Source organism: Phalacrocorax aristotelis, chromosome 2 (assembly GCF_949628215.1).
Source record: "Phalacrocorax aristotelis chromosome 2, bGulAri2.1, whole genome shotgun sequence".
Lineage (NCBI taxonomy): Eukaryota > Metazoa > Chordata > Aves > Suliformes > Phalacrocoracidae > Phalacrocorax > Phalacrocorax aristotelis.
Window position 1 is genome coordinate 1259509 of NC_134277.1, and position 23301 is coordinate 1282809.

General features: G+C 57.0%; 1 protein-coding gene across 3 annotated transcripts in view; it reads left to right on the forward strand.

The window, feature by feature from the left end:
• The window catches only part of AGAP3 (ArfGAP with GTPase domain, ankyrin repeat and PH domain 3), a 153564-nt gene that overhangs the window by 69532 nt on the left and 60731 nt on the right, over positions 1 to 23301 (forward strand). For 2 of the 3 annotated variants that reach the window (XM_075082100.1, XM_075082099.1), the window contains exons 7-9: positions 5274 to 5401; positions 15567 to 15722; positions 19769 to 19861. In XM_075082100.1, the coding sequence (XP_074938201.1) occupies positions 5274 to 5401; positions 15567 to 15722; positions 19769 to 19861 (377 nt within the window). Of the gene's footprint in view, positions 1 to 5273; positions 5402 to 15566; positions 15723 to 18339; positions 19393 to 19768; positions 19862 to 23301 lie in introns of those variants that run through there. The other variant, XM_075082101.1, reaches the window with a different exon arrangement.

Consider the following 23301-nt stretch of genomic DNA (forward strand, 5'->3'; position numbering starts at 1 on the left):
AGGAGCTGCCTGCGTTGCTGCGGTCCCGGTGCGGCGTTTCCTGCAGTGGGCTGCCTCCGCACGCTTGCGGTGCGGTTTTGCTGCCCTTGCCGAGTGTGCTGCTCGGAGCTCTGGAGGAAGCAGCGTGATAACTGGGAGTTTCAGAGGTTGCGGAGGGGCCCGCCATCTCGTCAGGCGTCTGGAGTAGATCTCAGGTACTCGGTGCTCTCGCCTGCTCAACTGCAGGACCACACAGGCGCTTCTGAGCGCAGCTGCGGGGAGGGAAAGAACAGGGCAGGAGGTGCTGGCGAGGAGCTGAGGAGAGCTGAGCCCAACGCATCGGCCCCAGACGTCGCTGGCATCTGGGAACTATTCACGGACTTCCCAGATCCAGTTTCAGCTGAAGCTGACTTGACGGGATGAGGTGTTTTTGGAGCGGGTAAGCGGCTTTTCCTAATGAGCGCTGGTGGGTCCTGGGGCATCTGTTTTGGGATCTGCAGGAGTGCTGGCAGTCATGGATTGCATGAGGAGCTTGCCCTGCATGGCGATCGAGGCACCAGCCAGACCTCATCTTTATACGGTTTCTCCAGCACAAGTTGCTCACCCCGGATCGCGGTAGGTCTGCCTGTGCAGGCAGGGGAAGATGACAGTTTTCCACAGCAGAAACAGGAAGACTTCTCTACGTGACAGTCTTTGCTTTCACTGCAAAGGTTTGCTTGCGTGTCCATGCTGTGCAGAGCGTACGCTGCACCTCTGCTCCCAGAGACACTTCCAGGCCACTGTCTTGTCTAACAACAAGCAATCACTGCCCTTTTTGGCCAGCAAGTTAATGTCGTGCTGGTCTAGCATGACAGCCTGGGGGAGTGACCATCCTACCTCTCAGTATTCAGCTGAAGGCTGAGACTAGCGCCCTTCCTTCCCAAGCTGCTGTCCCTGCACACATGCCACGGTCTGCACGTGGTGCCGCACGTGATGCAAGCTCCAAGAAGGAGAGCCTCGGACCTCCACATTCACTGACCCTTCAGAGGTTCTCCAAGAATCGGCTGGTTCCAGCTGTTGTGGTGCCCTCCTTCCTGCTCAGGCAGGTGCAGAGACCCTTCCTCCATGCCTAGAGCAGTTCCTGGGTCTGAAGCTCAGTTTGTGGTTGCATCGTGCGGGGATCTAGGCCGCGTGCGTTAGCATGTGCCACTGTAATTGTGTTGAACCTTTTGGAGCAGTGAAGGCGATGCTTCTGAGGAATGGTTTGGCAGGAGCGTGTCAACGGAGAGGCCATAGTTCATGCACAGGGGAGTGTGCGAGGCCCTGTGACTCCATAAGGGGCCACCCCACCCCAACATGTTCTCTGTAGGGTCCTCAGTGTGTCACCGGGTGTAGTGGGTTGGCCCTGGCTGGACACCAGGTGCCCACCAAAGCTGCTCTGTCACTCCCCTTCTCAGCTGGGCAGGGAGAGGAAATATAGTGAAAAGCTCATGGGTTGAGATGTCCTTCCCTGGGGACATTCAGAACCCACCTGGACGTGTTCCGGTGTCCCTGCTCAAGCAGGGGGTTGGACAAGATGATCTCCAGAGGTCCCTTCCAACCCCTGCCATTCTGTGAGACAAAGGCAGGGAGAGGTCGTTCACCAGTTACTGTCACGGGCAAAACAGACTCAACCTGAGGAAATTACCTTAGTTTATTACCAACCAAATCAGAGCAGGGTAATAAGAAATAAAACCAAGACTTAAAGCACCTTCTCCCCACCCTTCCCTTCTTCCCGGACTGAACTTTGCTCCCAATTTTCTCCCCCTCCTCCCCCTCCAGCAGCGCAGGGGGATGGGGAATGGGAGTTGCCGTCAGCTTATCACGCATTGTCTCTGCCACTCGTTCCTCCTCAGGGGAGCACTCCTCACACTCCTCCCCTGCTCCAGCGTCGGGTCCCTCCCAAGGGAGACAGCCCTCCATGAACTCCTGCAACATGGGTCCTTCCAGTGGGCTGCAGTTCTTCACAAACTGCTCGAGCATGGCTCCCTTCCCCAGGTGCAGCCCGTCAGGAGCAGGCTGACTGAGCGTGGCTCCATTGCAGGGTCACAAGTCCTGCCAGCAAACCTGCTCAAGGTGGGCTCCCCTCTGCATGGGGCCACGGGTCCTGCCGGGAGCCTGCTCCAGCGTGGGCTTCCCACGGGGTCACAGCCTCCTCTGGGCATCCTCCTGCTCCAGCATGGGGTCCTCCGCAGGCTGCCCGTGGATCTCTGCCCCACCGCTAGCCTCCCTGGGCTGCAGGGCACAGCCTGCCTCACCATGGTCTTCGCCACGGGCTGCAGGGGAATCTCTGTTCCGGCACGTGGAGCACCTCCTCCCCCTCCTTCTTCACTGGCCCTGGTGTCTGCAGGGCCGTTCCTCTCGCACATTCTTGCTCCGCTCCCTGGCTGCAGTTGTGTGGGGTTTTTCTTCCCCCTTCTTAAATACGTTATCCCAGAGGTGCCACCACCGTTGCTGACGGTCTGGGCCTTGGCCAGCGGCTGGCATTGGCTCTATCCGACATGGGGGAAGCTTCTAGCAGCTTCTCAGAGCAGCCACCCCTGTAGCCCCACTGCTGCCAAAAGCTTGCCACACAAACCTGATCCACCAGGGACCTTCCCAGAGCGGACCAGTCCTGGCGGTGTCTGTAGAGGGATTTCCCCAGAACGTTGAGGACAGAGTGCTGTGGTATGCTTTAAAATGCCATGTGATGCTCCGGCGCTGATGTGCACAGGAGCACCGCACGTGACATTTGGCACACAAACGCCAAGCAGTGTATCTGGACAGAGGTCCTGCGGCCAGGGCAGGCCTCGCTCTGCATCACGGAGCTGCCTATAACAACTGGAGAAATCACGATAAGCAAATGCTCCCAGGTGCTGGCTTAGAGGATGACAGAAATTATCCTTGAAAAAGTCTGGCTGATGTTCAAGAAGCGGAGGAACCTCTGCCTGGCAAGCAAAATGCGAAGGCTGCCTCAAGATGCCTCAGTTAGGGGTTGGTGAGATTTTATCACCACCATTATGGTGGCCTCCTGGTTGATTCCTTGGTTACCACTAACGTGTGAGTGACTAGGCAGAGCCGTTGCCAGGATCTTTGCCCAGGACAGTGATTGCTGGCGAGTTTTTCTGAATCTTTTCTGGCCTCCTCTCTTTTTCCCACTGGTGGTCATCTCAACCTCCCTATTTCAAGAGACCATTCTCACCTTGCATCTTCCTCTAAACTTTGACCTACTTGTATTCTGGAATTGAAAAAACCTCCTGCCTTGAATTTTCCTTCTCCAGTGAAGCTCTGGGAAGCTGTCCTGAATGGCATGAAGTCCCCTGCCCTGGAAGGGGAACAGGCTTTCCCTGTGGCCATGCAGGACTTCCCTTATCCTGCCATGTCCAGTCTAGTTTGGACTCCACTCCGTGTAAGGTTTCTGGGACTGTCTGACGTCTGCTGCGGGTACTCAGATGTCGTTGTGCGAAGTGGCTTTCTACCTGTCGTGGCATCCCTGAAAAACGCTTCCTAGGTACCGTGTGTCCTGTCGTGGGAATTTTGCGTTGCGCTGATGAACTCGCCCTCTGAGGCTGGGGGGATGTGGCTGGTTGCCTCGGGGAAGGCTGTCAGCTGCGGTGCATGGGTGCTGCTCTCCTGAAGTCAGCGCTTCCACAGAGCTGGGGAAGCTGTATGGTCTGGGGTCTGGCCAGGTAGTTTTCATTACCACTTCAGCAGCACAAAGAATGAGCCCCGCAGGCTCGCATGGTGGAATAGGTCTGACCTGTCTTATTCTCTGTTGGGTGATTTCTGAGTTCGTCCTTCCCTAGCTGCTCCTCTGATGCGGGTGTTTGAACTCCCCGTGTCAGACCTGCCCAATTTCCATGTCTCCTCCCAGGCTGTCTTCTCCGTGCAGACAGCCGAACACCACGTGGAGTGTCAGCCAGGCTGGGTTTTGACCTGCCTAGGTTAAGCCGCGTGTACCAGAGCCTGCGGGACCCCAGGGGGGCCAGCAGAGGACGTGTCCCGTCCCCGTAGCATTGCCAGTCCCTGGTATTGCCTGTCCTGGGCAACCAACACACGGGATTCAGGGGTGTTGCAGAGCTGGGGTGCCTGAGCTCACAACGTGCCTGGCAGTGTTTGAAGGAGAGATGGCTTACGCAGCGAACAGTGGATGAAGCTGGCCAGAGGAGAGGATGGAGGGGAGGGGAGCAGGAAAACAGCAGGTTAATATGGTCTGTTAGGGGGCTGTAGGAGGGGTTCCTGCTATTTATGGGACTAATACTTAGCTTGGGAGTCTGGACAGGCTCCCAGCTTTATCAGATGAGCAGGTAGCAGCGGTGGCCCAATAGGTCTTCACCTGTCTCTGTAGAGGACATGGCACTGCAGCTGTGAGGTGGCAGGATTTTGCACCTGACTTTGCCAGATGGGTTCAGTCACACCACATGTATGGTGCCCCATCTTCTATTTTCCTGAAAAGAGAATGTGGCAGCTCCTTTATTGCAAGGGTGCATGATATGAGGTGTGCTGGGTTGGACGTGTGATGTTCCCAATATCTTCAGTCACGTCCTCCTTCTGTGATGGTGGGGGTGCCCAGCCAGTGTGCAAGAGAAAACTAGGAATGGCAGTCTGTTTTCCTGGATTCCCCAACAGCCCAGCTTGTTTGCTGTCATGATCTTTGGTCAAGATGTTTATTTCCAGAAAAGGTAGGAGATTGGGAAGGTTGAAATGCAGTTTTGGGCTGTTGGCATCAGGCAGTGAGGTCACAGGAACTGGGAGAGTTGTTCCTCATGCTAGTTTTTCGAACATCTGGAGACTGCGAGGGTCACAAGGGCCCAGGCTGATGGAGGTGGCATTGCCCAGGCTATTCAGTTCGGTAATGGGCTCCTGTAGCTGCCGTGAGGGGAGCTAGACCAAGAGGCACCTCTGGCTGCCCAGAGATAGTTCTGCAGCAGCCCAGGGCTCTGGGTGGCTCCTCGGTGTCCACGTCAAGTCACTGCTCTGTGTGAGACCCAAGAGCGCGAGTGGCCTTGGGGAGCTCAGCATGACCAGCACGGGAAGCCTGCCCTGCTGTCTGCTGCAGCAGCCATGGGCAGGCGCTGTCCCTTGCAGCTGGGTTGCATGGCAGCGGCAGGCAGCGGGGATTGTGAGGTTGGGTGTTCTGCAGAAATGCTCCCTGTTAGTTCAGGGTGGTGCAGTTTGAGCCAAAGGTGTTGGCATGAATCAGATGAGGGGTTTGGGTCTCACTGAAGCCCTCCAGAAATCTGGTGAAGAAAGTTACTTTCTGGACTCTGACCCTGTCCCTTTCTCCCTTCTTCCAGTGGCTCAGAAGGTGGTGGCTCTACGGAAGAAACAACAGCTTTCCATCGGTCCTTGCAAGTCCCTGCCCAATTCACCCAGCCATTCGTCTGTCTCTGCAGCCTCCATTCCTTCTGTTCACATCAACCAGGTGGGAAACAGGAGCTCCACATGCTTTTCCACACCCCTTGAGGTCACTCACTGCACAGCGCGTTTAGCCTTGCTTCAGACTCGCGCTACAGCCCTGGAGTAGCGTTTGGAAAGGGCAGAGCGTTTGTCACCCTGGAGCTTCTGTCCGTAGCCCAGAACAGCTCGACGCTTGCCCTGAGGTCAAGCTTCATGTCTAAACCATTGGGTCTGGCTCACAGCCTCCAAAGGTTGTGGTGTGCTTCTGCAGACGCCGGCGGCAGAGCCGAGAGCAGTCTGCAGGGAAGCTCCAGGGCAGAGCAGGGTTCTGGCACAGCATTGCCTTGGCAGGGACTGCCAAGGTGTCTCTGCTGGGAGTATGGTGAAGCTGGAGGTGTTCGTTCTGTGGCTCTGGAGAAGCAGAACTGACGCGGGGGGGCAGGTCAGAAGCCAAAGCAGCCTGGCACGGTGAGCGGCTGGTGAAGGAGATCCTTTGGGCAGCCGCCTAATTGAGTCAGGGCTTTGCTGCGGTTTCCAGCACCCTCACAAGTGCTGAGCTGGCTCTCTGATGAGGCCTCTCTCCTCTGGGGCAGTCAGGCCAACAGATTCTAGCTCTGAAGCACCTGGCATGTGAAAATCACAGGATGCATAGCAAGGGCTTCAGGAAATCTGTCTGTCTGGTGCGGTGCTGTGAGACTGAGGAACAGCAAGCGTAGCAGCTGGGTTTGTGAAAGAGGGAAGATGACGTAGCGAGAGCAGCTGTGAGCCCCTCCTTGCCTCAGCAGTGACCAGTGCTTGAAACCATTTCTGAGGAAGAGAGTAGCTAAGGAGAACATATATGCTCAAAGGAGCATATAAAACTGAAGAAAATGCAAAGCAAGTTTAGCAAAATAAATTCCGCCGGACTGACACTTTCTTCATAAGGGGATTGCCTTTGGACCTTGGGGTGTATCTGAGCCTCCCAGCCCCGGGAGGGCTTCTGGTTCACCGCCACAGGGAGGACTGTTCCTGTACAAGCCTGAGTACTGTCTGCAGCCACTGGCTGGACCCTTACGTAATTTTTAAGTACCCACATGAAGTTCATACCTGACTGCATAGGTTTCCAAAGCTGGGGCTATGAGTAGGTGTGTACAGATTTTTGCAGAGACCTGTGTCAGCTCCTTGGTGCCCCAGGTCACCCGGACACCAGCAAGTTCAGATGAAGTCTCTGTGTGCAAGCGAATAGTCCAGGCCCTGCTGACAGCTGCAGCTCCCTGATGATGCTACGTAGCTTTTGTGATCAGGGCTTGTTTGCATCCAGCAAGCTTGGGATGTAAGCAGAGTGAGCACAGCTGCTTGCAAACCATGCACAGCCGTACCATGCCCTGAAGTATGTCTGGATATGGGTGCTTTTTGGGAAGTTTAATAGGAGGCATCCAAGGTGGAGAACAAAAATCCAGGGAAAATGCAAATTTGAGTATATCTGGTAATTTGAGGATTTTATTAGCAGACAAATTGTAAACTGTCAAAGACTGGCTGGGAAGGAGAGGCAGTCTGTACTGGAAGGGGAAGTGGCACGGAAGATGGCCACGGGCAGTGTTCCTCAGGGAGGAGCTGAGCACCTCTCTAATACCTTTCTTTAATGTCCAAAATATGAGAAAAGTGTCCCGACAATTACATACTAATGGCACTTGCTGTGCTGGGCAGCACGTTTGTAGTGAAGGTAAAAACGTGTTCCCCGTTTGAGGGGTGTGGGGATACCAGGTTCCTCAGTCGGATTCCAGTTGCTCATGTAAGCATGCGTTGAAACTGGTGTAGGAACAGCAAAAAGCGAGCGGGAGGGAAAAGAGAGAGACCCTGACGCAAGCGGAGGTTAAGAACTTGGCTTGTTTAGCTTAGGAAAGTGAAGGCTGAAATGGACCAACTCTGCGCTCTAAAATACACTGCTGTGAAAGGAAAACTTTTTAAGAAAAGAAGGTGCTAGAACAAAAGGGGTGGATGCAAGGCTGGCCATGGGGAAGCAAAGTTTGGGCATTGGAAGAGGTTTCTAACTGCGTGTCGTGAGCTTTGTTAGAGGTTTTTGCTCAGAAACCTCCCTACTTTTTCCTCTCCTTCCTGCAGAGTACCTTTCTGCCCAGTTTGTAGACAATGTGCGGAGGTGAACGCTGGCTCCTTGGCTCTGAGACAGGACCTTCACTCTCAGCACCTTGCTGTGCTTCTGGGGCTTTGCCAGAGGGACCTACGTAGTTCTGGTGCGAAACCAGAGCTGTTAAGGGAATCATAGAATCATGAAGGTTGGAAAAGACCTCTAGGATCATCAAGTCCAACCACCAGCCCAACACTACTATGTCTCCTAAACCATGCCCTGAAGTGCCACATCTGCACATCTTCTAAACACCCCCAGGGATGGTGACTCCCCCACCTCTCTGGGCAGCCTGTGCCAACCCCTGACCCCTCTGGCAGGGAAGACATTTCCCCTCGCACCCGACCTAAACCTCCCCTGGCGCAGCTTGAGGCCGTTCCCTCTCGTCCTGTCCCTGGTGACTTGGGAGCAGAGACCAGCCCCCCCCTCACTCCAGCCCCTCTCAGGCAGCTGCAGAGAGCGAGAAGGGCTCCCCTCAGCCCCCTCTTCTCCAGGCTAAACCCCCCCAGCTCCCCCAGCTGCCCCCCAGCACACTTGTGCTCCAGACCCTGCCCCAGCCCCGCTGCCCTTCTCTGGACACGCTCCAGCCCCCCAAGGGCCTTCTTGTCCCGAGGGGCCCAAACCTGAGCCCAGCATTCGAGGTGGGGCCTCCCCAGTGCCGAGCACAGGGGCCCCATCCCTGCCCGGCTCCTGCTGGCCACCCCAGGGCTGACACAAGCCCGGGGGCTGGTGGCCTCCTTGGCCACCCGGGCACTGCTGGCTCATGCCCAGCCGGCTGTCAGCCAGCCCCCCCAGGGCCTTCTCCGCCGGGCACTTCCCAGCCCCTCTGTCCCAGGCCTGGGGCGTTGCCTGGGGTTGGTGTGACCCAAGGGCAGGACCCGGCCCTGGGCCATGTTAAACCTCACACAAGTGGCCTCGGCCCATCGATGCAGCCTGTGCAGGTCCCTCTGCAGAGCCTTCCTGCCCTCGAGCAGATCGACACTCCCGCCCAACTTGGTGTCATTTTAAAACTCCCTGAGGGTGCCCTCGATCCCCTCTCCCAGATGATTGATAAAGACATTAAACAAGCCTGGCCCTAAGGAAAGTAACGTAGCTAACAGGAAACTGCAGCTAACTGGGAGGCCTTTCTAGGCAAGAAATATTTATTGATTGCCTGGGTTGTAACAGTGTTAGCAATAATGACAGGCCATGTCCTTCTGGAGGTTCCTCCCTCTGTCCTCTCTCCCCCATTCGTTCTCTGTGCCCGTCCAATGCTGTGTCCCTCCTGCGCTCAGCAAACCTGGACATGACAGTGAGGATCAAAGTTAACTTCTGTTCCCTGGGTCTTCTGTGGCTCAACCACTAACCCTTTTGGTTCCCAGTGACCTGCTGTAGTGACCTCTCCTGGGGCGTTTACACATCTCTCCATTACAGAAAGCACTTCTAAAAATAGAGTCATGGAATGGTGAGTGATTGTAAAATGCTGTAAAGTGTTTCCCCATTTTCGCTTGGGCTCAAGAGTGAGGTTCTGGGACTGCTTCCCGCTCTCTTCAGAGAAAATCCAGCTGGCTTTGAGACGCACAGGTTCACCGATTCCTGATGTTTCTAACATGGAGCTGGGCAGAGTAGCCCACGCAGTCTGGTGCATACGGGCTTGCTGCCCGTGCGGGAGGACACACACCCTAGTGAGCACAGTGACCAGGTGGTTACTGCAGCAGGGATGCGAAAGAGCCCAGAAGCTCATGACTGCGCCGTGGTGGCGGTGACACACCAGAGGGCATGGCCGCCAGCACGAGCTGGAGCCGCTGTCCCTAACACAGGAGGCAACTGGGTGCAGAGAGCTCCAGAGTCCTGCTGGGTGCTGCTCTCCAGGTCTGGGCTGTAGAAGTGCCAGAGCCTCTCGTGGGGCTTGGTGATGGTGGCCTCGCTCCTGGGAAGGTGTCCTGTGCTCCTGGCACAGAGGTACCCTTTCGGTCAGCTCTGGGAGGAGGTGGACAGACTGTATACTGTCAGGAGGGACGAACGAGAGAGTGACAAGGTCTTTGCAGAGTAGTGCTGTGTTCCGTCTTCTCCTGCCTGAGGGCATGGGGCTCTTGCCAAGGTTCCTGCAGAGCAGGAACTAGCTCAGGGAAAAGGATCTCAAGGAAGGGTTTGGGAACGCAGGATTTAACATGGAGATGAGATGGAAAGAAGCCAGACAAAGAACGCAGTTAGGAGCTTTTGGTTGCCTTGTACCGCAGCTAGGTATTGGTGTATGCAGGCAAGACACACACACTGGGACAGAAGGTTCTCTTTTTTCTTCTCAGTACTGCTTGTGGCAACAGCGGGACCGGCATTTGCATCTCGAGTGCTTGGCCAGGAGGAGCCTCTGGGAGCCTGAACCCAGCTCTGTCCTTGCAGGGCCTGGTTTTGGGTGTCGAGTGTTGCCTGCAGCTGCTGGCCATGGGTGGTGGCGGTGTTGCTCTGTCCCTTCCAGGCAGTTAGGGCACCTTGAACAGCGTTTCGCTCTGCTTAGCCGGCTGCCTTTCTGACCGCTGTTAGCAGCAGCATTCCCTTCCCTCTGGATCGTCGCACTTCCCTTCTGCCGGTAGCTACAGCTGGGGTCTGCTTCCCTTCGTATCTTTGTGCCCAGCGGGACAGTGGTGCCATCTGAGATGAGGAGGATGCTCTGCTCGATGCCTGGTCTCCTGGCCCGTACGGGCAGGGACAGCTCTGTCTTCTGGGGCTGTCAGTGAAGGCGGCACTTGTCTTCTGGAAAAGGAAACAACTGGTCCCTGCAGAGGGTTGCTTACAGCAGGCAGGAGCTGGGGTCCAGTCCTGTCTGTTGTCCTAGTTCTGGGGACATCGTTTCTGGAAGTAGTTTGATGCTACTAGTTAAGCCAAACTTAACCGTTTTGGAAATGGCCATTGCTTCTCTGGTCTCCTGGCAATCTGGCCAGTCTATCGCAAATACTGGCAGAGGAGAGACCCCGGAGGACCCTGGTGATTTTGTCATCCATCTGTCTGGAGGACTTTCTCCTGGTGTGAGGTGGTGGCTAGTTTCCAAACCTTCATGACTGTGCCAGGCTCCCAGACTGGCAGGGCTTTGCGACCACAGGGCTGTGTGAGGTGTTTTGGTGTCCTTGCACAGTGGATGATCCTCTTCATGAAACTGTGTTTGAACCAGCCAAAGGCCCCGGTTTCATTTCAGTCTTTGGAATTTTGGGGGTTCTTTTGCTTTTATTCCGCACCAGTGCCTGGTGCCTCAGAGGACGCTGCTCCCATCAAGGCAGAGAGGACAGGAGCTGTAGTAACAGGTCAGCTGTGGCCAGGGATTTCACCAGCACTCATGAGTGCACCAGACATGCTTGTTATGTCTGGCCCTGAGTACCCTGTTCAGCATCTCCCTGGTCCTCTGGCGTGGCAGGAGCCGGGGCCAGCCCTGGGAGTCTTGCATGGTCCCTTGGGGACGCCAGGTCTATCCCTTGGGCATTCCCAGCGGCTTGAGGGATGCGGATCCGCACCCCTTTGAAAGGACACTTCCAATCCCCTAGGGCTTTGCAGCCCCCTGGGAAAGCTCTTCCTTGCCTGCGGGTTCTGGCTCTCCTGGCCCGTGTCCTGCCCGCACCCGTCACCGGGCAGGCAGGTTAGATGGGTTTGGGAGCTCCGTTGTTCAGCTTGGCCTAACTTCCACCCTGCTCCCTCCTGGCAGCTGCCTGTCCCTTGCCTGCAGGGTGTGGGCGGGAGTTTCTCAGGCCAGTGGGTGCTTGCAGTACTCACAGAGCTATTCCACTGGATTTCCTTACTGCCACTACCTCTTTCTCCATCTTTCTTCAGGGACTCAGAGATGCCGTTAGGAGTACCCCGGGCTGTGGGATGAGTCACCACTGCCTGTTTGCTGTGGGATGGAAGTTTGTCTTTCTGCCAGGGAACTCGTTCCCAGCAGCTGGCGGGAGGTAACACAGGCACCCCACGCTGAGCTTTGCTGGCTGGTGGAGTGAACTGAGTAGTCCCCCGGGCCTTGGGAGCTGCTGCTGGGCCCCACCATGCTGCCTGGGTGCCCGGCCATGCCCGGCCCTGCTCAGACGCCCTGGTGAGGGGCTGCCCAGTGTCATGGCCTCGCTGTCGTGGCCTTGGCCTGCGGTCTTGCACGGGCTCTTTGGTGACACCGGGAAGTACATTTACTGAGACGTTAGTAAGAGAGCAGATGAAAGGACTGGAAATTTACAGTTTGCAAGTGAAATGAGACACAAACTGCAGCTCACCTGTGCTCGGTAGCGAGCGCTTCCCTGCTTGTTGCAGCACGTTTCAGCAGAGTTCAGGCAGCGCATGTGTCTTGGCAGCTGAAGCAACGGGCATTTGCATTTCCTCGTGGAAGCCTGTGTCCTGTAGCCTGCTCGGCTCGTGATGCCCTCCATTTCACGGCCTGTACTCTCCTCTGGCTGCTTCCCTGTTCCTCTGCAGCCGCTGAGTTGGTGGCTGCTGTTTGTTTGCACTCTGCCGTCCAGGACTCTTCCCAAATTTCACTCCTTGTTCTGCCTTATGCCTTTTTATGCCAAGAGTTACTACATCTTAACTTCAGCTGAGTTCCTCCCTGCTCTGGCACCCTATGGCACTACCAGTATTCTTTGAAGTTCACAATATCCACCTATTACACACTAATGGGAAGGATTTCTCCCGCGTGTGTTTTAGTAAGTTTTCAGCTTCTGCTGTTAGATTTTGACAGTGACCACCAGTGGTTGTTCAGATGCATCAGCAAAATAGCTGCCAGGAGCAAAAATGAGGTATTTGCCCAGACCTGTCGTCTTGTCAGGGTTCTCCCACACCCCTGCGACTTGTTCTGGATCCCTGGATCCCTACTGAAGTCTGAGAGCAGCCCGCCTCAGTTGGGCAGTGCGGTGGCTCAGGGTTGCCTGTGTAGCTGGAGGCTGCGCTGCTTGACTTGTTTTCAACACCAGGCAAACTTCGGGGCTAAGGAAGATTATTCTGGCCAGGCAAAAATTACAAATGAGATTACAGGGAATATGTGAAATACAAACACAGTTTAGCAAGATTTCTTCCTAGGAGCTTTAGCACCCATCACATAACATCCGTAGGGTTTGTCCCAGCTGCTATGGCAGGAGCTCGAACTCTACAGCCTCTTCTGAGCTGACTCCTTCCCTCAGTTGTAGCTTCATAAATGTGCTGACAAGGTTACTGAAGTATCCAGAGCTTAGCCAGGAGAGTGCCTCGGAGTGGTTTCTGGACTCCTGGCAGCCTTGCCTGGCTCACCCTCTGGGGTAGCAGGTTCTCTGTGCTGCAGCGTCGGCCATCTCTTCCCTCACACTTTGAATGTTTTTCTTTTTTTGACGTGGTTCACACATTATGTATCAATTAAATGCTAATTGTACAGTCATTGTTATGCCTGGTCCTAAACTTGAGCTGCCTCAGTGAATTCTCCTTGACTTGGTAGCCCTAGCTTTCTGCGTCTGTGCCTTCCTCGCAGCGTTTGCAGAACACTTCATGCAGTGTTGAATCAAAGGTTGCAGGAGCTGTCTTTGTTAATGGTCCAGAAGTCACTGGCGGGGTGGCATGTTACTTTGCTTCTCCATGTCCCTAGTGGTTCCCCCTCCCCTGGGACATGACAGCAGAACTCCCTTGTTCAGCCCAGGGTTCGTCAGCTGGACAGCCTCCAGAGAAGCTCCCTGGCTGCATTCACTGCTCCGGATGGAGTGCCTGGCCTCTTCTGCATGCAGAGAAGTACAAGCAGGCCAGATTCCCACTCGTTCTGCGTTTCAGGGTGACAGAATCACAGAATGCCAGGTTGGAAGGGACCTCAGGGATCATCCAGCCCAACCTTTCTAGGAAGTGCCTAGTCTAGACAAGATGGCCCAGCACCCTGTCCAGCCAAATCTTGAAGGTGTCCAACGTGGCCGAGTCAACCCCTTCCCTGGGGAGATTATTCCAATGGTGGCAGTCCTCACTGTGAAAAATTTCCCTCTCGTGTCCAATCTGAATCTCCCCAAAAGCAGCCTGGGAAAGCTTTCCTGTCTCTGGGCAGGCTTGGGATAGTCTGAGTCCTGACCTTGCAGGGAGGCCGCCTGCTCGCAGCAAGGCTTTTCCGAAAGCCGCACAGCAGCTGTGTGGCCTCCAGCTCCTCGGTTCGAGCCACGCGTGCTGCGAGGCTGACATAGGTGGGAGCATAACCTGATGAGTCCCTTTCGGTACAAGGTACTTTCCCCACTCGCTGAGCCATCAGAGAGCTGGGCAGGCTCAGAGGATCTGTCGCTTGGTGCTGCCCTGTCTCCAGCGTGGGTTTAGGGTCTTCGAGACCCACCTGGAGGTGGTGACCTGCAAGGGCATTTTGTCAGGGTAGCATGCTTCCCCACCGGCTTCACCTCTCTGCTGCGGAAGGGTGTTCTGCTCTGACTTCAGGCAGCAGACACTGTGCTGCAGGCGAGCTGTCGTGGAGCTGCGCTGGAGCCTGCGGTAGCCCGGGCAAGGACGGGTACTGTAACTTCGAGAAGCAGCTATCAGCTCCCCGAACGTGGCTGTGAAGGAGGTCCATCTCAGAGCCCTGGAGCAGGGTTTCCCTGTGGCACACCTGGCTGCCCTCAGTCAGAAGTCTGTTGCTCTGCCTCGGAGAGGAAGAAGTTGGGCCGATCCTTGGACAGCTCTTCCCTCTCTTCAAAGAAGTTCTCTTATTTGTGTCTTCTCCCCTCTCTCATCAAAAGATGAGGCGGTCACAGCTTGAGTGAAAGTTGCACCCTCTCTAAGAGGCTGGCCCTGCTAAGCCTCTTTTCACACCTCTAATGTTTCTTTGACTGCTTGTGTCAGAATAAGGCTCGGATCCTGCTGGGCACGGCATGTGCACGTGGCTGTTTTCCCACTGAGCACCTCTGGCAGATCCTCATCCCGCATGTGCTTGCACTTTCTGCTCGAAGCAGTAGGTGGGAGTGGAGGAAGTTGCAGGGCTGTCAGATGCTGCTGCTCTGTGAGCGTGCGAACCGGGAGGAGGCAGGCTGCTCCCTGCAAAGCGCTCCTGGATTTCTAGGGGCAGCTTCTTCAATATATTTTTGAAATTCAGAGATCAGCAGAACTGCCAAAGAGAGCTCAGGCTGCCACAAGCCTTATTGTAGTTTGATGTCCTGGGCTGCAGATCCGAAATGCTTTTGTGCAGGTGTTGCTCCCTGGGACCTCCTGTAAGCTCCATTCCAGGCCGTTGCCCTCAGAGCTCCCATGAGCAGAGTGGGCGTGAGCAGCTACTTGCCTGAAAGAAAAGCGTCACTGAGATGGCTGCACAAACGGCATGGGTGGATCTTACCCTCTCCCTAAAGCAGAGCGAGTTAGCGAAGGCACAGTGCGTTGTCCCGCATGTTCCCAGCGTGGGCCACGGTGGTCCACAGGCACAGGAGGTGTGTGCCACCCGTGGGGTCTGCTTGGGTAAACCTCAAACCAGTGGTAGAGATGCATTTTGCATAGCGCGTGGCTTGTGGCACCATGTGCTCAGGACACTGGAAGGATGAGGGGGGCTTGAGGCACAGGGACACACACCCGTGTTGGTATTGCAGCTGTCATCATGAGACAAGGAAGGGACCGAGTGGGGCTTGGAGCTGGGCAGGCTCTGGGCTGTCTCGCAGCTTCATGTCCGACGGCCTCTGTGGAGGGGAGGGTTCTTACCAGCAGACTGAGGGGCAGCTGCACCGGGCCTGCATTTTGGAGAGGGAGCTCTCGGAAGTATCCCCAGCCATGCCCCTCTGAGAAGAGGGGCTGCTGCTATCCAGGGCTGCGTGGTTCATTGCTGTCCCCGTGCCTTTGCTCCAAGCCCTTGGCTGGAAGGGCTTCCCTGTGCCACCAGCCAGCACTCAGGTGCCCCTGTCCACTTGCTGCTCTTTGCTGTCGATTGCAGAATTGTACCATTTTACCAGTGGAAAAACTAAAGCAGAAAGAAGGGAATCAGCTTTCCCAAGGCCCCCGCTGGGCGGGAGCAGCGCATGGCGCAGGATGTCTCCCTGTCCCAGTCCCATGCTGCACTCCCTTGCCCCTGGTGAGGGGAGGCTGCACAAGTGGAAGGCGTTTCCACTGTTGTGCAGCTGCCTGTCTCTCACTGTCCCATCTTGTTCTGCCCTAGGCCACCAATGGTGGAGGAGCCTTCAGTGACTACTCCTCCTCTGTGCCCTCCACACCTAGCATCAGCCAGAGGGAGCTGCGGATTGAGACCATCGCTGCCTCCAACACACCCACCCCCATCCGCAAGCAGTCGAAGCGGCGCTCCAACATATTCACGGTAAGTGGCACTGGGGTCGGAGGAGCTTCGGGGTACGTTTGCCGAGGGTCAGGCAAGGAGAGGGGAAGGGATCGGATCCGCAGCAGTCTCGCCCCACAGGCTTTCATGCACTAGTCTCTAGGTGAACCTTGCTGTGCTGGCCAGGCAGGGACGGGTCGCAGGGGGCGCAGAGTGCGTGCGTGGGGGGTCTCCCCACAGGAGTGTGTGTGTGCAGCAGGGAGGGAGGGAACCTTCTGCGTGTGTAGGGACCGTGGTGCAGAGCTGCTTCTGGTGTGTGTGTGCATGGGGGAACGCCTGAGAGCAAACCATTCCTTGCACGCGTAGGGGTGTGCACGGGGAACACTCGCGTGTGTGTGCGTATAGCGTGTGTGCATGTGCGTGAGCCGAGCTCCCCAATCTTTACTGGGGAGAGCTCCACTTTGTGCGTGCGCAGCACCAGTGACCTCTGCCGTTCCTCTCCTTGGGGCCCTGTCCCCCGAGCGCGGCACTAAGCCCCGGGTGCCCGGGCCTCCTGTTTGGTGCCAGCTGTGCTGTGCCAGGCGGCGCTGTGCAGAGCCCAGCACCTGGCACTGGGCCCCACTCGCTCCAGTACCCAAACCCCGCGTCTGTGTGACTTGAGCAGCGCGCCTGGGAACTGCTGTGGGGCCTGGAGGGAGGGGAGGCGTTAGGGAGCCAGCGAAGCCGTGGGCGCCAGGTGGTGCAGGGTATGTTTGCAGCTGTTATCTCTGCTGGTTGAATTGCAGCCTGCCTCTCAGCACGCGCTCACACCATGCACACTCCCGTCCACGCAGCGTGCACACAGTCCTGCCCACACACTTACCCTCGCTGATAGCACAGCCCACGAGTTTCCCCTTGCTGTTAGCGCACATACTCCTAGTCCCCACGTCTAGCGTAGATAGCCTCTGTTCCCCATATAAATGTGCTCCTCTCCTCCTGGTGCCCCTGTAAATGTGCTGGGCTCAGGCCTCTCTCCTCCTCCCCATCTAAATGTGCTTTCCAGCCACCATTGCTCAGTACACCCGTGTCTGCTGTCCGTGGAACTGGCCACCACAAAGTCCTTGTATGTGCTGCACCGTGTTACCCTGTGTGAACAGCTGCCATTGCTCTGGACCCAGACCACGTAAATTCACACTGTCCCACGCCCCATCCCTCTCACTGCACTACTGGCATCCCAGATCCCCGCAACTCCTCATGGTGGCAGTGTACCCATCTCCCCCAGCTTCTGACATCCTGGAAGCACCTGCTGTGATGTCCTGAATGCCCCGTGCGCTCACCACCGTTTGCATCTCATACCCCTCCCGGTGCTCCGTATGCACGTGTTCCCAGCTCCTCCCCAGCGCACGTGCTCGCCCCCGCGCCCTGTGCTGCCTGGCAGGTAGGCTGTCCTCCGCCAGCCTCCTCCTCCCAGCACACGACGTGCTTAGCAGCGTATCCACCGGTCCTGGCGCATGGTTGTTTCCTTACCAGCCCTCCCCTCCTCTGTGTGCTCACACCTCCCTGAAGATGCCCTGTAGGTCTCCTGTTGTCGATGGTCATGCTTACTGTTGCACTTCAGTGCTGATGGATGCTTTTCCTCCCTCCCCGCCGTTTCTCTTGCTCATGCTTGCTGCTGTGCACCAGTGCACGTGGGCGCTCATGCACTGCCACCCATCCTTCTGCTCGCCTGCGTGCCGATGGGTGCTGGACTCGCCGTTGGCTCATGTTCACGCTCTCTCACTCCTCCTGGAGCCCCATGCTCAACTCACTTGGTGTGGGCACACGCTCATGGGGGGAGGCGGAGGGCGGCTTGCTGTGGGGCTTATGCTTATCTGCTGTGGACGCCATCATCTGTCTAGGGCTCTCACTTGCATCATTCTGGGCTCAAGCTTGCTCACTCTCGCTGTGGGGCTCACCTGTGCTCATCCGGGCTCGCGTTCACTCGCCGTGGTGCTGGGGCTCACACTCGCTTGCTCTTGTGCTGGTGCACATACATGACTCACATTGAAGTCTTCATCCCATTTGGTCGTGGCAGCAGCAGCAGCAGCTCCCGACACCTCCTCCCGCAGTGGGACAGGGCCAGGAAGAGTAGAGGAGGGAAGGCTGTTTTTCTGCCGCTAGCTTTTCCCAGGCGGGCAGCGTAGGTGTAGCCAGCAGCCCCTGTCCTTGCGGGGTCCCCCAGGTGGGCCCAGGTGGGCATGGGCCTCTCCAAGGTCCAGCGCTGGGCAGGGCCACGCTCTGCTCAGCTCTGGGAGCAGCTGCAGCCCCAGTCCCGACTGTGCCCGGCTCCTTCACGTCCAGTCCTCCTCCTCCTCCTCCTCCTTTTCCTCCTCCTCTCCTCCTCCTCCTCTCCTGCTCTCACTCCCCTCCTGCTCCCCTCCTGCTCCCCACACCGGATCGCACCCCGCTGCCGCAGAGGCGGGGGGCTGCGTGCCAGAGACCACCAGGTGGAGACAGACTCTGCCCGAGAGGCGCCCACCCTGTCCCCGCTAGCTGGAGCCCAAACCCCGACTGCTGCTGCCGCCGGCGCCTCGCTCCGTGGCCTGTCTGTCTGCCTGTCCGCTGGCGCCCATCGCTGACAGACTCGTGTCCGTGTTCTGAGTATAACTTGCCAAACTCTTTATTCTTTCGATATTTGCAGATATGTGCCACTGTTTCCAACTTTTCATCAACAAAAAGGCCTTTCCAACTCCTTCCAAATTAGAAGATCCAGGTGGTTACACACGGCACCTCTGTACAAATTCTCTCACTTTTCATTGCCTCTCCAGGGCCGGATAAGGGATGGGCACTGGGATTGATCTAAGATTAGAGGCTCGCCCGCCCTCCAGCCAGCATGGGTCCCCCCCTCGGAGACACGCAGGAGCCTTTTAAATCCCCCCAATGTAAAGTCTAGGAAGCGCTGAGACGGCCTGCGCCTGCACTTTAAGCTGGGACATTTCTGGGCCTGCTGGATGCTGTCTAGGCACTTTCCATGCTCGGGGATGCCAGGCGGACGACCCTCATGGGATGGGAAGACCTGCAGACCCGCCGGGACCGGGCGACAGCAGCGAGTGGAGCTGGATGGGCCAAAAGACGCTTTGCTGCTGCCTGCGGGAGCTGCTGTTAGCGCCTGCCGCTAGCACTCAGCTCCTTCCTCCCTACTGCACCTCCTGCAGCCTGCATGGACTCCTGCTCCTCCTCCTCTTCCTCCTCGCAGCAGAGCAGCCATCTATGTCTCTTTAGTTTTCTTCTCTTTCAATCTCTTTGTTTTGTTCTGGGCCCAAAAGCAAGTGAATCGGTGTCCCAGGCGCGTGGGGCTTGTGTCCCTTTCTGATCCAAAGCACATGGGGCGCTCCCGGACTGAGGGGGTGTGTAGGACGCTCCAGAGAGACGCTGCCGCTGCCCTTCTGCCATTGTTGTGATTCTGAATGTATTGATTGTGCTCCATGCCGTGTATGACTTGATATTTTCCTCTGTCCTAAGCACTTTGAATGAGTTCTGCTCAACAGACTGTATATTTCATATTGTATTTATTGGAGTTTGCTCTCACCACAGCCGCCCTCGGGGGCTGGCAGGTTTTGCTCTCAACTCTCTAGACGTGTGATAGATATTTATTGTCCATGCTCTTTTGTAAGGGGCTGGTATCTCTGCCCAGTGACCTGTGCTACTTTGTATGGTGCAAGTGTGTTAACAGAATAAATCTGTTGGATTAGTAGAGGTGTGAGTTCCTTCACTGCCTTAGCCTCTCCTGCTTCCATCCATGCTCCACCTGCATCCCATGCCATTTCTGTCTGTCGCCATGTCCTGTGTGCCCCCGTGGGAGGGCGGGTCAGAGGTAGCCCCGTTCTGCTAGGACAGCTCTGCTTGCAGTTGTGGGGGGAGAGATCAGCTTGCTGGGGGTCAGGTGGGGGGGAGGCTGGGTCTGGAGTGTCCCTAGAGGGGACGGGTGAGACGCTGGCTGCTCCATGCGCTGGGAGACCTGGCCTGGGGGAGAGTGGTCTGGCACTGGCAGCCCACTGGGGATGGTGGGGCCATGCATTTCTGCCTCCTGTGCCCCTGTCTCTAACAGACCTGTGTCTCTTCTCTTCCAGTCTCGAAAGGGCGCGGACCCGGAGCGGGAGAAGAAGGTGCCGGAGTGTAAAGCGGACAGTATCGGCAGCGGGCGGGCCATTCCCATGAAGCAGGTTCGATCCTCCTCCCTTACCCCCATGCAAGAGCAGGCTCCCTGGGGATGTGCCACAGGCTTTACAGTGTGGTCTGGGGTGCCTTCACTGGGCACGAGGCACGGGAGAGCGCAGAGGAGCTGGGCGCCCCTCGGCCTGGCCGACCGGGCGCCCTGGGGGCCGCACACCTGCCTGGACCCGAGGAGTGCTGTGCCAGGGGTGCTGCCGTGGACCCTGTGCCGTGTGCGGGTGCTGGGCGCGGAGCGGGGACCACTGGGGCCGGCTGGCAAAGCGGTTCCAGCAGAGGGCATCCGTGCCCCGTGCCTGCTCCCCGACCCCCAGCTGCAGCCCCCCGCTGCAGCGCTCCTCTCCCCTCCTCTCCTCTTCTGCACCGCTCTGGTCCTGCTCCTGCTTCTGCTCTGCGCCAGCCCGCTTGCCCTCCGGCAGGACGGGGGGGCTTTCCTCGGCACAGGCAGTGGCAAAGGGCAGCGAGCACAGTGTTCGCGCCGTAAGCCGGCACGAATCAGAGGGAGGCACCCACTTGCCCCGGCAGCAGTATGTTCAGCTTCTGCCTCCTGGCTTCCAGGGAAGCTCACGCTGCCTGGAACCGACCCTGCGCATTGCTTGCCCCCATGTCCATCAGCTGGGAAGCAGCGGTGGGTAATGTCTGAGCGAGCCAAGTGGTGTGGATTCACTGGACAGTGTTTCTACCAGGATTTCCCTGCACTACTGGCAAGGCTTATCCATACGCTGCTTTGCAGCACCTGCGTGTGCCTCTGCCTTTCACCCTGTGCCCCGTTTTGAATCCATTTTCCTTCCCACGGCCCCAGCTGGCCTTTCTGTCCCGTCTGCCTACACATGCCAGAGCTGAGCTGCTGTGCGCGTAGGGCCAGTTACATCTCTGCGTCACGGGACTGTTGGTCAGTGGGGTGAGAGGGTAGAGTCTGCGTCCCGAACAGGTACTGTCTCCCTGGTACTGTTTTATGCTGAGGATTCACTGGGGAAGGACATCCCCAGGAAGGAGTCGGTGAGGCCAGGCTGGCTGAGGAATGGGGTGGTGGGTCAAAAGAGAGAGACCCTGCTTGCTGCCGGAGCTCCCGAAGCTTCCTGCCCTTGCCAGTACGCGCACTGATACTGTGAAGGGTTTGCGAAGGGCTGTTGTCGGTGCCACTGACAGGGGAGTGCAGTGGAGCAGCACTGGAAGGAGGGCTGCTTTTGGGAGGGCAGCGTGCTGAAGGTCGGCTCTGGGGCCGGAGGGGAACAGCGGCAGGGGAAGCAATGCCAGGCACTGGGGCAGGGGCTGTGGGGTCTCGCACGTGGGGGTTCTGTTTCCAGAGAGCCAAAGGTTTGCACAGCCACAGCAGGAAGGGGCTTCGTGCCACACAGGTAATTTTTTTTAATCTCCTGCTTGAGGCAGGGGTCAAGGCTCCTTTAACTGTTTCTTCCACTGCTCCTGCTGCTGGGGCACTCGCCCCTCTGCCCACACCGCTCCTCTCATTTCCAAGCTGGCTGCCCCTGCAGACCCTCCAGCAGGGTCTGTGCGCTGGAGGCGATGGGCATGCCTGCCCCAGCACCACCTGGCACTGGCCTAGCGGGCTGTGAGGTGCGCAGCCCAAGCCCTGCCTCTTGCCCTTCGGCTGCCAGTCAGTATGGTGGGTAGTTGGTTTGTGGCGGCAGCGCCCGTGCGCTCTGATTTTGAGTCAGCCCAGTGTGGCAGGCGGGGAAGCAGTGGGCAGCTGTGCTGCTGTGAGGAAGGGGAGGCTGAGAGCAGAGCAACTGGAGCCTTGAGCTAGACCTGGCTTGGCTCCCCAGAACAGTGCTGCTGACTGCAGCAGGTCTGGGCGTGAGAGCATTTCCAGGGCCTTTGGTTTCTGGACCCTCGGGTTGCCTTTTCCAGGATTTCCCTTTGCTCAGCGGGGCAAGACGGTTTCTTTACCTGCTCGTGTGTCTCTTTGTGTTGTTAGCTGGGCCTGGCCTTGTTCAGTCTGCTGGAGATCGCAGTGTTTTAGTATGATTATTAAGTCGTTCCTTGCTGGAGTCAGGGCGGTGCTGTTACCATGTTGAACAGGTGGAGAACTGAGACAGACAAAGGCCAAGGTCTGCAAAACAAAGCTTGCACCTCATACTTGTGCTTTGCAAGAAGAAGTAGGTGCCAAACTACTTGTCTGGTTCAGGACCTGAGTGAAGTGACCAGTTTGCACAGCAGCAGCTTGCCAGGAGAGCCCGGAGCAGAATGTTACCTTGAGAGATCTGGGTCCGTGCCCGGCTCAGGGCTGGCACCTCCCATAGCCAGAGCTGCAGGAGGTGACTTTGCAGAGGAGATCCTGGCAGTCTCTTTACAGGAACGTGTACTGACACTGGGGGAGGTGGTATCTTGTCAGAAAGGTAGGCACCAGTTTATGCAAATGGCTCTCCCTCCCTGCGCTCTGACTGACTGTGTTACACCATCCTGGAGTTGCTGGCCCTCGGGCAATGCTCAGGCCACAGAGCACTGCTGTGACCTGTCTCCTGAGATACTGTGGCACTCTGAAACTGCCGCCCTCCCACTGCTTGAATTAAACAGTTGTGCTGCAGCATCTTAGGAAGGCACAGAGCTTTGTTTCTAAAGGAGAAAACAGGCCGATATCCACATGCGGGTTATGGGGGATGGGGTTGGCGTAAACGTGCAGTGCGGTAGATCCAGAGTAACGTCAGTGTGCTGCAATTCTAGTTCTGCACCATCCCTGCTGCGGCCCTTGGCCAGGCCATCCCTCCAGGAGGAGCGATGACATGGTACCACCAATGTGAAAAGAGGCAAAGACTCTCAGGAGCTGCAGCTCCATACCATAGAGATTCAGGATAGGTGGTGATTGCTCTGCTCTCTGATGGACCTGCCCTTTCTGGAAGATCGTGGAGATCTTGTTGCTTGCCATCTGTCCGAAGGGCAGTGAAAGGGCAGGGCCTTTAGCTAGTTTTACTCTTACGTGGTCTGGCGGTCCTGCCCAGCCATAAAAGAACAGAGAAGCCGGTCATTTTGGGGGCTGTAGAGCGGCAAACACGCAGGACCTTCTGCCTGAGTGGTTGGCCCATTTCAGACTGCGTTGCTTCCCACAGCATGTGCTCTGCTGGGCTCATGGCAACAAATGCCGTGCGTGGCGTTCTGTGGCCTCTGGTAGATACCTTGGGAGCATTTGAATCCTCTGCTTGGGAGAGCAAGACTGGTGCATGCTAAAATTACCTAAAGATAGTTGAAGTCAGTGGGCGATGTGAGGCAACAGCGCGGGTAGGTGCCCTGCAGGCTCTTTCCGCGATACCTGTGATCACTGTGACCGGTGCACGATCTCTTCCTGGGCTCTGCGGGAAGAGGACTAGCAGTAGGGGCTGCTGGCCACCTTGTTTGGTGCTCAGTGCTTTGGCTTTCTGCACAAGTCTGATGGCTGGGCAGTCTGGCCACAAAATGAGAGGCTGGGCTGGGCGTTGCA